Source organism: Lagopus leucura, unplaced genomic scaffold, assembly GCF_019238085.1.
Source record: "Lagopus leucura isolate 7727_CA_CO unplaced genomic scaffold, USGS_WTPT01 Super-Scaffold_100159, whole genome shotgun sequence".
Classification (NCBI taxonomy): domain Eukaryota; kingdom Metazoa; phylum Chordata; class Aves; order Galliformes; family Phasianidae; genus Lagopus; species Lagopus leucura.
In genome coordinates this window covers 22,465,903-22,480,284 of record NW_024962335.1, presented here as the reverse complement: position 1 = coordinate 22,480,284, position 14,382 = coordinate 22,465,903, and the positions used below count along the sequence as shown (strand labels likewise).

Sequence of the window (14,382 nt, the reverse complement as noted above, 5' to 3'; positions counted from 1 at the left end):
CCCAAAAAAAAAGAAGCATTGCAGCAGCAGCAGCCTCAGCTCAAGCACACTGTTAGTTCAGACAATCACATCAGAAGTTTGAGGCTCTCTTTTTTAATCTGGCGTAGTGTAAGCACCAGTGAAAAGATGTTGAGAAAGGCTGCAAGGTAACTTGCAAGGGTTGACAGAATGTCTGAAGATGGCCATTTCCCCACCTGCACTGCTATGTGTGCATCATATTTAATCTGACTCTGATTCACACTAAGAGCTTCTAAATCTGTGGCCCATTTGAGTTGACCTGAAAATATTCTGTAACTATTTTTAAGTTTCAATCTTTTACTCTCCATCTGCGAATGAACACAAAAAGTCAATGTTAACTGCCTACAGGTGGCATCAATGCTCTGCACTGTGATCAGCACTGGTGCTGACAGCATGCATAAACACCCAACTTGCACAGCAAGCACACTGCTGGAAGGAAGCAACACATCCCCTCCACCATCAGTTACAACAGTGCCCAACAAAGGAACAATTTGGGAAACAAATCTTCCTCACTGTTTCTGAAGGAAAGAATAGTTCCCCTGCAAGTCTCATGGCAGCTAACATATACTGAAGCGTAATTAATAAGCAGGCCAAAAGAAAAGGCCCAGTGTACTACATCTGGCAAGCCAACCTCAATTTCTGCCATTTCACTGACCTGCCCAGAAAAGTTTCCACCAAAAGCTTAGAGAAATCAGTGTTTGTTAAAACAGTTTAAAAACAGAATACCTAACACGAGAACCCAAACTTCCAAAGGTATGCTAAGAGCAACTCAGCCTAGCCATGGAATGGAAGGGAATACAAGGCGGCACATGAGGATGGGCTGCATGAAACAGATCCAAGCAGCAGAAGAAAACAAAAAGACAAAACAAAAAAGACAAGGAAGGAGTAAAGGTGTTACACACAAAGAGCCAAGCAGGGCGTACTCAGAAATCGGGTCCTCCTGCCACCAGGCTTGAACGTCACTCTCTCAGATGCACAGTTAAACTTCGCACAGCCTGTGAGAAAACAAAAACGGGAAGAACAGAGAAAGGAGAGGAAAAGAGACAGAACACCACTACAAGATGTTAGCAACTTGAGGTTGGAAGGGTGAAATGCATTAACATGGCACACAAGAGTAAGCTTCCAAGAGCAGACCACAGAGTATGCAGACAACATACGGAGTGAAGAGACTCGCCTTCAATACAGCGGACATGAGGCCAAGTTTGCTGTGTTAACCTCCGGTTTATAACCCAGCAATGGGGTTTCCATTGGTAGGAAAGCCAAACGCCAGCAAAAGCGTCTGATTGTAGAAGATACTGCACAACTCTAGATACAAGGAGGTGCAAGTAGCTCCAAAATACTTGAGCAGTTCAACACAAAAATCTCTACGGAAAATTCCTCCCAAAATTCTTTCAGAAAGTCGATTGCTGTTTTCCGTTTGTACTTCTCCAAATTCAGCAGTAATATTTGTTTCATTTGATGCATTTAATCAGTCTATGGTAAAGCTTTTCAAAAAGATGATAACGCATAAAAAAACTGAAGCAACTACTTTCATAGAAGCAAACGAATCAAACTATCATCTCCTGAGCAACTGACAAGGAAAAACGTCCTCCCTCCAAAATAGATCAGGGCTGAGTGAGAGATGACCTGACACTACCTAAGCAGTCCACAACTTGAGTAAAATGAACATTTTATTCCTACACCATTCCATCCTCCTATGCTGCTGTCCAGGATAACTCCTTAACTCCTTAATTCTTCTCCTTTTATTGCCAAAAAATTTTCAACAGAAACAGCCACAGCAGTTTCAAATTCAAGAAAGAGTGAGTCTTCTGAAATTTTCCTACCATTTCAATTACCTATTATCAACAAAGCTATTCTGCCTCATCCTTAATCTCACATTTGAACCCACCTTTCCTCTACCTCTCTCCTTTGTTTCCTCACCCTTTCAGCCAACACCACCTTCTCTCAGGTCAGAAGAATATTGCTTGCCACCACCACACTGCATTCTCTTGTGTTCTCCTTGGTGTTTTCATTAGACAGGGCCACATGCTATATATTATTTTAACGTTCCTGGCACCTTCTGTTTATGTGAGAAGCTAGAAATGTAGTTGCAAAACATTCACCCTTTTCAGTTTGCATGCATTGGGGTCGAATTCCCTGTCTACTTTATGACGTGTATTAAACATCAAGTGGCATCAAGTAGATTCTTTCACCAGCAGTAAAGGTGCAAGACTTGACACTAAATCCATCTGAAGTCTTACCTTGGCCTGGCGCAGAAAGGCTTGGTACTGAAAGGGCACCATCACTGGTAAAGGCAGAGTAGAGGTTTTCGCTGGAAGGTGAAGGTTTGAGGGGCTGTAACAAATGGTTCTGTCCAGCCTCTGGCACACTACCAGGAGGATGAAGAGTCTGTTGTGGGGGCAAGACTGATGGTGCACTCTGAGCTGACAAATTGCCTGGAGAAGGAATGAAGGCAAAACAATGAACCTTTCAGCTTCCCCGTGTCATTTTCTGAGCTTTTTTTCAGTGCACCCAATGGAGAACAGCAAAACGTATGACTGAGTTATTATGCTAGCAATGGAGAAAAGTGCAGGGGTGGGGAAGTATATTCATCCTCTGGACTTGACAATTCCAGGTGAGAGAGAGGCAGGGGAAGGACTACACCAGCACATTAGAAAGTATTAAGACTAAAATAATTTTTCTTTACTTCAATCTTAAGGGAACTCACTGTCACATGCTCACACAGAGTTCCTCTATCATATAATAAACCAGAAGTGAGCACAGTGCAACTGGATACAGACCCTCATACACGACATGGAGCTGCCAAAGTCAGAGTGTAAAACAAATATTTCCGCTTACGGGCAGGATTTGAGTGACATCTACAGATAGATAACCCATGACACCCAGGTCAGTCAGACACAGAACTATTTTTCAATTTATTATAAAAATTGTCTTAATGAGAAATGAAGCCTTGATAACTGAAATCGTCTTAATTGGCGAAGTACAAAGAACTGTCACTCCCTAAAACTTCACTACTTTAACATCCATCAGTTGTGACTTTGATTTCTGGCAATACCATGCTTAAGTGCTCTTAAGTACGAAAAATCATTTTTGAAGATGGATGAAGATACCACTCCCATTCTATAAAACCATTTTCAGGAGAAAACAAGAGTAGTTGATGCCCCATTCCTGGAGACTTTTGAGGCGAGGCTGGATCAGGCCCTGGGCAACCTGATTCAGCTGTGGCGTCCCTGTTCATCGCAGGGGAGTTGGACTAGATGGCCTTTAAAGGTCTCTTCCAACTCTAAGGATTCTATGATTTTATGGGGAAAAAAAAATTCCCTTTGTAAATTTATACTTTTCACTCTGGATTGATTCCCAGTCCTCTTATAGCCCTATCACTAATCTCAAAAAGACAAACCAAACCAAAACAAAACAAACAAAACCAAAACAAAACAACCCATACCCACACTTTTAAACTGCTCTTACAAAACAATGTAATATAGTTTAAGTAAATTGCAAAAGGCAAGACTATCAACTAGCAAAAGCAACTTAAATGACTTTGTAGTCCAGGCAGTGAAGGAGCTTGGAGTAGGGAGTGCAGGAGAGCAAGTTGTAGCAGAAGAATCGTATCAGTCTGGCAGTGACTGGTAGCACTTTGTCAGTTCTATCTTATTTATTAAAAAAAAAAGTGAGAAAGCCTTACCTGACAGCTGTGGACTCTTATTTCCCTGGGAGCTGCTACGACTGGATTTGCTGCTTTTTCCTTTCGTGGGTCGTCTCCTCCTTCCTGAAAGGGGTGCAGCAGGGGGAATAATGACTGCAGGTGGGACCTTTCCTAGTTTTGTGTAGAGTGATTCAATCTCCTGCTTCTGGCGACTCTGCAGCTCCTGGATCTCTTTAAGGTGCCTAACAAGTTGCAAGAGCATCACTTACAAAACTGTACGCACATAACTGTAGTACATGTAACAATCCCTCCCCTCCAGTCAAGCTTGACCAGCTTGTTTGGTCAAAATCCCATAAACATTTAAGAGCAGATGAAATAAATCCCTTCCACAAGCAATCACTGAATACATATGGCAAAATGCTCGTTTTTTTCCATTCTGTCTAAAAATGACGAGGAATTCCAACACAAAGTTTCCAGCGTTGTAATCTCAAAACCAGAATAAACATATGCATAAACAAGAACACACAGCAAACAAACCAATCAAATCATTCATCATAAATGCTATAGGAATAGCTAGAACACTGTTTTATAGCATCATAAATGCTATAGGAATAGCTAGAACACAGGCATTGGAGGCTTCAACATTCATACTGAAGCATTTTTTTCAGAGCAGTTGCCAGCTGTCCTAAAAAGTCAGTTTTCAATATAAGTTCAATATTAAGTCACATTCTTTGACTTCTCAATTTTCTTCTAAATCAACAGGGATTCTCCAGGAAGTGGAGAACACCAGAATCACTTACTAGAAATGCAAAGTTGACTGCCATTTTCAAGACAGACAACAATATTTCCACTATCTACTAAATTTCAGAGATATGCCTAAACTTCTGTACATCTACATAGATTTATCCACAGCGTGGCAATCTGTATTTGAACACACACACTGAGATTACAGATTAGAAAATTAACATACCAAGTGCACATACCTGTTGTTTGGGATCATTATGTATTACTTTTCCACTAAATAATTTTATTTCCCATGTAAACACTGACAGTGGGTCCTGACACTTTTCCTTTGTGAAAAGTGAAGTCCAGAGGAAATGAAATGAAATCCATATTAAGCCTTTGCTACACATTTCACACATGCACAAGGGAAGGAAAAAGCCTTACTTCTCCCGTAATCGACGGAGTTCCAATTTCAAGTCTTCATCTTCAATATCCGACTCGTTGTCACTGCTCATGTAGGAAGAATTGAACGAGTTGCTAAGACTCTGAACAGGGAGGCTGATCTTTGACGCTGTGGCCTGGAGGGAGTCTGGACTCGCTGAGCCATCATCCAGATCCTTAGCCATTCCACTCAAGAAAGCAGCCTCTGGTTCAGAGGACGGACCGTTCATATGTGGGGACTGCCTCGACTCCAACTCTTTCCTAGGGGCTGCAGCTGAAGAAGCAACTTGTTCCAAGTCCACAGAGAGAGGGAGAGTCATTGGCTCTCTCTCTGCACAGGTGACCTCATCCTGAGTCTTTGACACTGAGAAGCGCCCCACTTGATCTGTTGTTGTTGTTACCTGGAAGCGTCCAACCTTAGTAGGCTGACCATCATCTACTGGCAACTGCAGCACAGGAACTGGCTGAGGAATGCCATGTGCCACAGCCTCGCTTTTCCGCCCTCCAGCCTGCTTTACCAGGGTGCTCTCTGGACTGCTCCCAGAAAGAGGGGAGGAATCAGAGGAGGTGGTTTCAAATTGCAGCGGCTTAGTCTCAGGTTTGTCACTCTCTTTCAGCACATCATCCACTGCCACAGATACCTACAACAGAAATGCAATCATACAGACCTTCTAAGTTCTTCCTTAACATGATGCACGTATTTACATTACATAGCAGAATCATATGAGGGGGGAAAACAACTAGTTGCTCACTAGTTGCTTGGTGAGGATTTTCTATGAACATCCAAATCAGTTTAACATGGAATCATAGAATGATTTGTGTTGGAAGGGACCTTTAAGATCATCCTGTTCCAACCCCCCTCTTATGGGCAGGAACACCTCCCTCTAGACCAGGTTGCTCAAAGCCCCATCCAGGCTGGCCTTGAATGCTTCCTTAGAGTGGGGGATCCACAACCTCTCTGGGCAACCAGTTCCAGTGTTTCATCACTCTCCCAGAAAAGAATTTCTTCCTGATATGTAGTCTAAATCCTCTCTCTTCCAGTTTAAAGCCCTTTCTCCTCATCCTATCACTACCTGCCCTTATCAAAACTCCCTCCCAGCTTTCCTGTAGACCCCTTCAGGTCCTGGAAGGCTGCTATAAGGTCCCCCCAGAGCCTACCTGAAACCGTCCCATCTTAAGAACGCCAGCTCCTGTTGTTGTGGAAGCCATACCACTGCTTTCTCCACCATACGATGCTGAAGCTAAAAAAGACCAAACAAATAAAGGAGAATGGGATTGAGAAGAAAGTTAGCATGCCTTTGGATTTACGGAACCTGATCTCCTTTCTCAGCTCTGCCATGTATAATACCAAACTAAAATTTTAAAATTGTTTTTCTACAAAGTTCTGTTGTGCAGTAGACTTGCCAGAAATGTACTTTTATATTGTGATAAAAAAGTACACTTTGATTTCAAGCAAGGATGTGAAGTAGCCAAAAATAAAAAACAAATGAAATTTATCTAAGCAATAGCATATTTCAATTCCACACCCATGGTGACTACGTGAATTTCAAATGCTGGAGGCAATTTCTTGATAACAGAAAAGTGGTACATTTAAGAAACGGTATAAACATTTACTCAGGGCTGCATGAAGCCTTCAGAGCTGGATCCTTAGATGGTAGCTCCTGATTTTATTATTGTATGCACTAGCAGTATAAGGTTACAAAGCTGAAAAATAACATTCTATTTTTAAACTAATTCTGTTGGACAGCTTGTTGGGTTTATTCAGCAACTTTTCACTTTGCTTACTTTTACTACCTAAAATTAACAGGCAAAGGAACTCATTTTCTAATAGGAAAAGGAGCTTAATGACGTAGTTATCTATCAAGCACACCAGAAAGGGACTATTTTATTTTTCTGTTGGCTTTATTAGCTTTTAAAGTTTTGTCATTGCACTTGCAATCTAAATGTTGTTTGCTAAATAAATTAGAAATAATTTTAGTAGCAAATTAACAGTTTCTTTTAAAAACAAGCATTTTTTAAATTGCAATGAGTAAGGGAATACTGATTGTTAAGTCTCAGGCTATTCTTGAAGTGTGGGTTGTTTGGTTGCACCCCTACTCCTGCAGCCCTAACAATTAAACTCATTTAGTATTGAAAGCCATTTATCATTCAAATTTCAGTTTCAGTTACCCCAGCACTGTTCAGAAAACAGTCCTTTTTTCTTACTGTTTCTTTAAGTTTGGCCCCCACCCTTTTTTATCTAAATAGAAATTAAATACTCCAATTAAGGAGAGATATCCTAAATACAGAATGCAGCATGACAACACAAAATGGAAAGGTTTTACAATTGCTATCAAGAATATCACAAGAGACAGGAAGCAGTCCTTTCAAATTATGAATTTGTACCTTAGAAGCATAATGAAGATTCTTTACAAGGTTTAATTTATCATTTCAGTCAGCTCTACATACAGAGTTACTGTAATATGCATGTTCCATTCCCATCTCTTGGTCTACAGTTGAAAATGTCAGTTTAGTTACTAAAAACTGCAACAATTCCTAAGGAATTGTCACTGTATGACTTATTAGAAGAGGTTATATCCTTACAAGTTGCTAACCTGTTTCAGTTTTGCATTAAATCTCTGTGCTAAGAAATCATCCGAAATAACAACGGCTGTCTTACCATCTTTTAGAGGCTGTGCTGCTGTGGACACCAGACCAGTAACTGCTGTAGATGCTACTGAGGGCACAGACTAGAAGTTCAGGAGGGAAATAAAATAAAAATAATCAGAATCAGCAGTTTGATTCAACTCCAAGTAATCTACCATAGTGCATGTAACAGGATTTTTTAATTCCATCAGGTCTAACAAACGATCCATTACAGGACTAACAGAAGATCTCTTCATCTCCAAAGCAAGCAACATCAGCAACAGATTTTGCATGCCTTGCAACACAAGACTACCAGCAGAACCTCCCCTTTTACTCTGCAGAAGTAATGCACAAATAGTCACTTGGAGATCAATGTTAATCACTATCATCCTTTTCTATCATCTTTTTATATCAATATTTCAATAGACTCTTAAGAATTGAAACCTACGCTTTAAACATCTCTCCTAAATTACGACTGACTTCCCACATAGTGCTAGTTTAGCACCTTCTTTTCCCTTGTTTCATAATCACTTCCCATTTTAGTTCCGTGATATTAATGGCTTTGCCAAAAAAGATGGGTTAAGAATTAATCCCAGAACTAGCCTCAGGATATACAGTATCTATTGCAACCTACATACTTCCTCCATTTCGCTTGGCTCTGTCCCACACACTGTAAGATGACTCTCTGTTTTTAATTAGAAGCCTACGGACTCGTGCAGTGATATTAAAGGCAGTGACTTAAGTGCATGAACTTGAGAAAACACTGGTTACTTGAGACTACTATTTGTCAGTATTGCAAACGTACACAGGCAGGAGCTGATGTCACTGGAACGGTCTCTGGACTAAGGGTTCTCCTCAGCTTAGCATCCAGATCTTCCAGTGGCTGCTGGGACTGATGAGAGAGGAAACAGTAAACAGCTGCCCCAGCTCAAGAAAAATACACACATTTCTAAAACTACAGCCGCATTTAATACTAAAATTTAAAGCAGTCAGCACTGTTTTTATATTTCTGTCTTTCCCTTGCTACGTGCTTACATTTAACATGTGCAACACAGGAAGGCTGAAAACAATTTAAGCAACACATTTGGATAAGCAGAAAAGAAACATTAACTGAAACATCCATTTTTCACAAAGTTTGCATTCCCACCCTTGAGAATTGTGTAAAGACAGTCTAAGTCTCCAGGTTCTACAGTCTTTGGTCTACAAGGATTACACAAACTTGTTATGACTAAGAAAACTCACAAAAAAAAAAAAAGAGAGAAACATGCCCATACTTTCAAAAACTGAGGAACAGATTATCCAAAAACTGGTCTTGGGATGATATGCAGTTGGACTGCTTGCTATGAAACTTGTACAAAGGAAAAAATGTTGCTTAATGAGCTACTGACAGAACCAGAAAGGAAGACAAATCCATCTATTCTAAGACAAGCCAATAATTTTCCAGTCCGTATTATACGACAGCAGCAAAGGCTCTTAGCAGTTATCTAGATTCGATCCAATCAATCTTCTCCCATTTTGTCTCACACACCAAGGCAGGTTTTAGAGTTCAAATGAGAGGTGAAATTAGGTAAGCTGTTTGCAAGTGACAAACCAGAGAGCTGTATTTTGGCCTTTTCTATACCACAAATCCTCATAGAAACATCCACAGTAAACAGAAGAAAGCCGTTAGCAGTAGTGCTGTAGGATGAACCACACCAGTGGTTAACGCTGCGTTGAGTTTGGGGGAAAATGATTACCAAGATAACCAGTTCTAAGCGATGACCTGAACTAGTACGAACTTAACGTGACTCATTTTAATTGTTTCCAGATCCATTTGCTACCACTGTTGGTGATTACAGATGAATTATCACCAAATTGGCATCTCTCCCCTCTTTCAGAAAATCATATTTCAAAAGAACTGGCTGAACAGTATTAAAAAAAAACTACAGGTTCCAGCAGCTGGAGGAAAAGATTCTGCTTGTTAACACTATCTCACAACTCCGCATAAGACAACTAGCTTCTTGCTCAGTTTGGAGCCAGAACATACCCATTCCTAATGAATCATGTTCAGCCTACCAGAAAGCAGCAAGTAAAAGCAAATACAGTGGCACTCTCCTTTCCATGATACAAGTAATGAGCAATACTCCAACTCTGTTTTCGCGCATGCAGAGCACAAATTTCTGCCTTTTCACATCGCATAATACTTCCTAAATAATGGATGTATTCTTATCACTTTCAAAGATTTAAACATACTTCTTAGAAAAAAGAAAACCTAGGAGCAGCTCTGAATACAAAGGCCATCTGCAAGAGCTCACTGAGTCTGGATGTATTACTATTACTAACTTGCATTTGCTCCATTACAAGGACTGAGAAGGTAGTAGAATAAGAACAGTCAAGACGAGATGCCAACTTTCAGCATCTTGTAATTCTGGCTTATTAGACTGTTTCCATTCTAACCTCTATTCTAGATCCTATGCAAACTTGTCTGAGAGATTCCCTAGAAAAATGACATCTATTGGGGTACCCAGAGAAATCACTGAATAAACGCAGCTTCTGCTCAGGCAGTGTTGGAGGATAAAAAACTGTAAAATGGAAAAAGGGTCTATTAATGCCATAACCAAAATAAAAGCTGCTACCACGCCTTGCTGCTCAACTCCTTTCATGCCTTTGGAACCAGGTATTACTACATTCCTCCCATTTGAGAGACAAAAGGAAATCCTGCTCAAAAAGAATCTTTGAAGATTAGCATCCAAATATATATAATTCTATTTTTACAGTTTTAGCTGTAGAATTAATGGAAGTCATGACAGCTCATTAAGCAAACTTGCCTTAGCAGAGTTTAAATTATTTACAATTTTCTTCCATTATCCCTTTGTGTAACAGTCAATTTAAATCCTTTCAGACTGAAAAGTTCTCACAGGCTATTGTAAAGCCCAACAAAGGAACAGCTTGCAAAGAATAAAACGACCTTTTACAGGTCATTTTAAATGTCAGCACTTCCATAAGTGAAACTTGAATTCAAGAGCACTGTTTCAAGAGATGAGAGCGAGACTGTTACCAGAGTGTCAAGAAGCAGAACTTTATCAAGGTTAGCTCACAGTCAGCACTAAAATTCTGTGGTCAGAAATCCAAAAGAAGTCCAGCCAGGAAGCTAGTTAGTACAAGTCTTCATACTGTAGCTATTATATTGGCAGTGCTTTAAAATTATAGTTAAGTCTTAAATGAATAATTCCTTTCTACGAAAAGACAGTAAAAATGTAGATTTAGACGTATTCCAAGTGTATTTTCCGCAGACCAAAGCCACAGATGGAAGAGGTGAATATTATGAAAAGTACACATACACAGGTAGTGTCACTTTCAAAAGAAAATTACTCTGAGCCTCATGTAGGCACCTTTTCAACCATAATGTCTATACAGGTTTGAATAAAAAAAAAAAAACTAAGGCCAATTCTATCCCAAGGACATTTGAATATTATTCTAAAAAATATATCTTTATGTATCTAATATAATTCCTTCAGAAGCACCATACTTTCATCTCAAAAATCTCATGGGTTTTGCCTAGTTATTTTTTCAGCTGTTCTTGGTATATTGAACCATAATGTTTCCATCTTACATTTCACTGCATAGCATTTAGAAGATCCATAAAACAATTTTGTCTCATTTTTCTTCTACATTTGCTCTGTTTCTTAAAAAAATCGAAGTGAAGGCAGTTTTAACCTCTATGATCTTGAACTGATCACCTGTCCAACTCACATATAGAACATGCAAGCTAACTGCTGCACACACAACAGAAATTGAACAAGGTGAAGCCACTGTTATATTTCAACTCCTGTTTAGGATTAGGAGCATCACAGACCTTTTACAAAACTGAAAATCTGTCGAAATTAGAGTCTCGTAGTAACCACAGGAAAAAAATTAACCAAGAACTCTGAAAGCCAGTAGATCTGTATTAATGTTAACAATTAATTGTGGTATGTACCGCTTCGATGAAGAGCTACTTTGCTCCTGTAACTTTTCATTGTATGAAGAAAACTCACCTGTGTTACATTTTTACAAAAACCTCTACTGTTCAGATTGAAATACTGAATAACTTCAAGCCTGAATTACTGTTCCTGTATTTCAGACATTGAGTAGAGCAGCCCAAAGGACAAGCTAAATCTACAGTGCTGAAGCAACTCTGCCCACGGCTACGTTTACACACAAGGGGTTACTATGCCAAAAGACAAGAAAAACAGACATTAATAACATGCAATGGAGAGTTTAATCGAAACATGCCCTTTGAAAGAAAAAGAGGCAGATAAAATCTGCTGACTCGTGTAGCACCTGAGTTAGTGAAGGTCCTGGAAAAGGTGGCAGCGGCTCACTGGACGGAGTGCCAGCTGGAAGTTCAGAACCTACTGGTAGCACCTATGGACAACCAAGAGGAAACGCGAGTCCATCAGACACAGAACAACCGAAGGATCAGATACAAAGTTATGGTCAATCATGCCCTATGACAGAGGCCTCTGTGTTTTTTCTGTGGAGACTTCCTTCCTGGAAAGTCAGCAGAGAATCTTTGTGGAGTTCAGCAACAATGAAAGTAGGTGGCTGTTTGTCAGTTGTTTTGTTGCTGTTCTGTGGAGGCTTTGTTTTGCTTCTTTTGTTTTAGTTGTTTAGTTTTTTGCTTTTATTGTTTGGATCCAGATCGAGTAGTCACAATTTCCATTTTAAGGAAGATGCTCTGTCTATGAGCATAGCAACTCAGTTACTTTCTTTTCAAGTCTGCAAGAAATGCCACAGCAATATTTCTTAAATAAATTAAAAAAAAATAATAATAAAAAAGCTAAATTTCCAAGAGGCTTCATTTATTAAAAAGTGCAAGAGTGCACTCAACCTCCTCACAACAGATCTATTTTAATGGCTCATTAACAACACCAGGCCATGTGCCTCTGGCAAACAGCTCCAAGAAATGGATACTTGAACAGAGAAAGTCATGCCTGAAGACGTCTCCACTTGTTGAAAATGGTATTTATCAACTTCTTACACCAATTTCCAGAGCTGTTCTGGTTTTTTCATTGTTGGTTCTTTTTGTTTGTTTGTTTTTTGTTTTTAATTAACCTGAAGGGTGTTGCGCACCCACAGAAGATGACTAGGCCATGCAATCAGATAGGGGCAGGTCATCCAGGTTATGTGGTAGGAGTTAGAGAAACTGGAAAGGTTAGAATGAGGGATCAAAGCCTCCCAGCAAGGTCAGACAGTACATTCCAGTTAGTTATTTCCATTGTTAGGGAAGTGGGAACTCCTAGGAATTAAGTGACCCATTACACAATTTGCAAGTCTTATTCTCAGCTGTAACCTTGAGGCTTGACCACAACTCCTGAAGTTTCAGAAACATAGGACAGTCCTATGAGTTACAGCATTAGTCACCTGGCTTCCCTCTATGACAGTGAACACCATTGGATGTGTGTAACTGGCCCAAAATCCTACTGTGGTCTTCAAAAAGCAGAACCAGTTCTATCAATGTTATCACAGCTTAACTAATAGTTCAGATTGCAGTAATAACTGACCAGAGAAGATACTGGACACAATTATCTCTTGTTCCCAAAATGTTGCGGCAGGAACTAAGCCAAGTTGCATTACTGCAGTTTTTCTGTGTGCTGAGATCATATACACGGACATTACTGGTTCTGATGCATGGTGACTTACTAAGCTGTGGTAAATTCATCCTTTAGTTTATAAATAAGAGGCAAAATACACTTTAAATACATTCATAATACAAGTCAAAAGTATTCAGGTTAACAAGTTGACTGCAAACAAAACATCTCTTTCTCCTACAGTGCAGTAAACCCCAGAAAAATAAAGCATTAAACTCTAGAAGCTCAAAAATGACACAAAGTGAAAATGAAATTCGAAAAAACACAGAAGAATTTAGAAGCAAAGAATTCAAAGAGCAGATATTTTTCCCTACAACAGACAGCAAAAATCCCAAACATTTATTCCATTTAAATCCAAGCACTTGTAATTATAGATTTCCACTTTGCAAGTTTCTACCTGCTCCAATTATTCCTAAATCATTAGCTAGTTTTTACAAGTTTCTGATCCTTCTTTAATTCTCAGCTCTATTTCAATATAAACGAATGGCCCTGCATCTAAGTTTCTTCCCCAGCTTCCTTGACACACTTTCCTGCTGAAGTGGCAGAAATTGTTTACTTTGCAACTGAATACAATCTAAAATGGAAAGAAGTGCCTCACTGGGCTCAAAAAGTAACTGCTGAGTCCAAGTTGTTGAATTACTTACAATTCTAGTGCTGCGCACTATGTGAGAGGAAAAAATATCATTTGCAATATCTGCTGGGTGTTTGAATGAAAAAAAAACAGTAAAGAATCTCCAGAATCTTTGCTGCATTCATTCCCTTTACCTCTCCATCTTTTTCTTCCCCATTAACTTTACTTCAATGTGGTCCTGTCAGAGGTGGATTTAGAAGTCAATGCATAACACACGAGAGAGATTTATACCCTCAGTGGCATCAGTATGTTTTACTTGACTTTCAGCGAAGAAAACTCAAAGTAGGGAAACAATATGAATACAGCTGAGAATAGCATAGCTGAGAACAAAACAAATGGGAAGGAATTCCTAGAAAACTATAAGAACAAGTGAAATAAGGAGAAATCTGCAGAGGCTGTGGAAATCCTCAAAAGTTATTGCTATAACAGTTATGACATTCCCTCAGGCCTCAAGCTTCACGTTAGCCTAACACGTTTTTCCAATTAGCTGTAACCTCCTCATTGTATGTCAAATTGATTAAAATATTCTATCCGTTCTCGTGCTGATCATACCTGGTTTGATTTAAGAAAAGTATCTACACACAGGAATGGTACCATAGTTATACCCCATCTATCTCTTTGCTTTTGGGAAAAGGACTGGGAAAGTAACAATGTTAGTCTGGCTCATGGAGGCACATGGTAGAGTT

At 39.5% G+C, this 14,382-nt stretch overlaps 1 protein-coding gene across 8 annotated transcripts in view; it reads right to left on the bottom strand.

Moving 5' to 3' along the window:
- The window catches only part of WNK1 (WNK lysine deficient protein kinase 1), a 97,177-nt gene that overhangs the window by 6,463 nt on the left and 76,332 nt on the right, over window positions 1-14,382 (bottom strand). For 5 of the 8 annotated variants that reach the window (XM_042889912.1, XM_042889913.1, XM_042889919.1 and 2 more), the window contains 8 exons: window positions 11,756-11,839; window positions 8,259-8,345; window positions 7,488-7,557; window positions 5,987-6,069; window positions 4,832-5,469; window positions 3,704-3,906; window positions 2,259-2,453; window positions 942-1,013 (listed from right to left, as the gene is read on the bottom strand). In XM_042889912.1, coding sequence (XP_042745846.1) covers window positions 942-1,013; window positions 2,259-2,453; window positions 3,704-3,906; window positions 4,832-5,469; window positions 5,987-6,069; window positions 7,488-7,557; window positions 8,259-8,345; window positions 11,756-11,839 — 1,432 coding nt within the window. Of the gene's footprint in view, window positions 1-920; window positions 1,014-2,258; window positions 2,454-3,703; window positions 3,907-4,831; window positions 5,470-5,986; window positions 6,070-7,487; window positions 7,558-8,258; window positions 8,346-11,755; window positions 11,840-14,382 lie in introns of all 8 variants that reach the window. The other 3 variants (XM_042889916.1, XM_042889914.1, XM_042889915.1) reach the window with 3 other exon arrangements.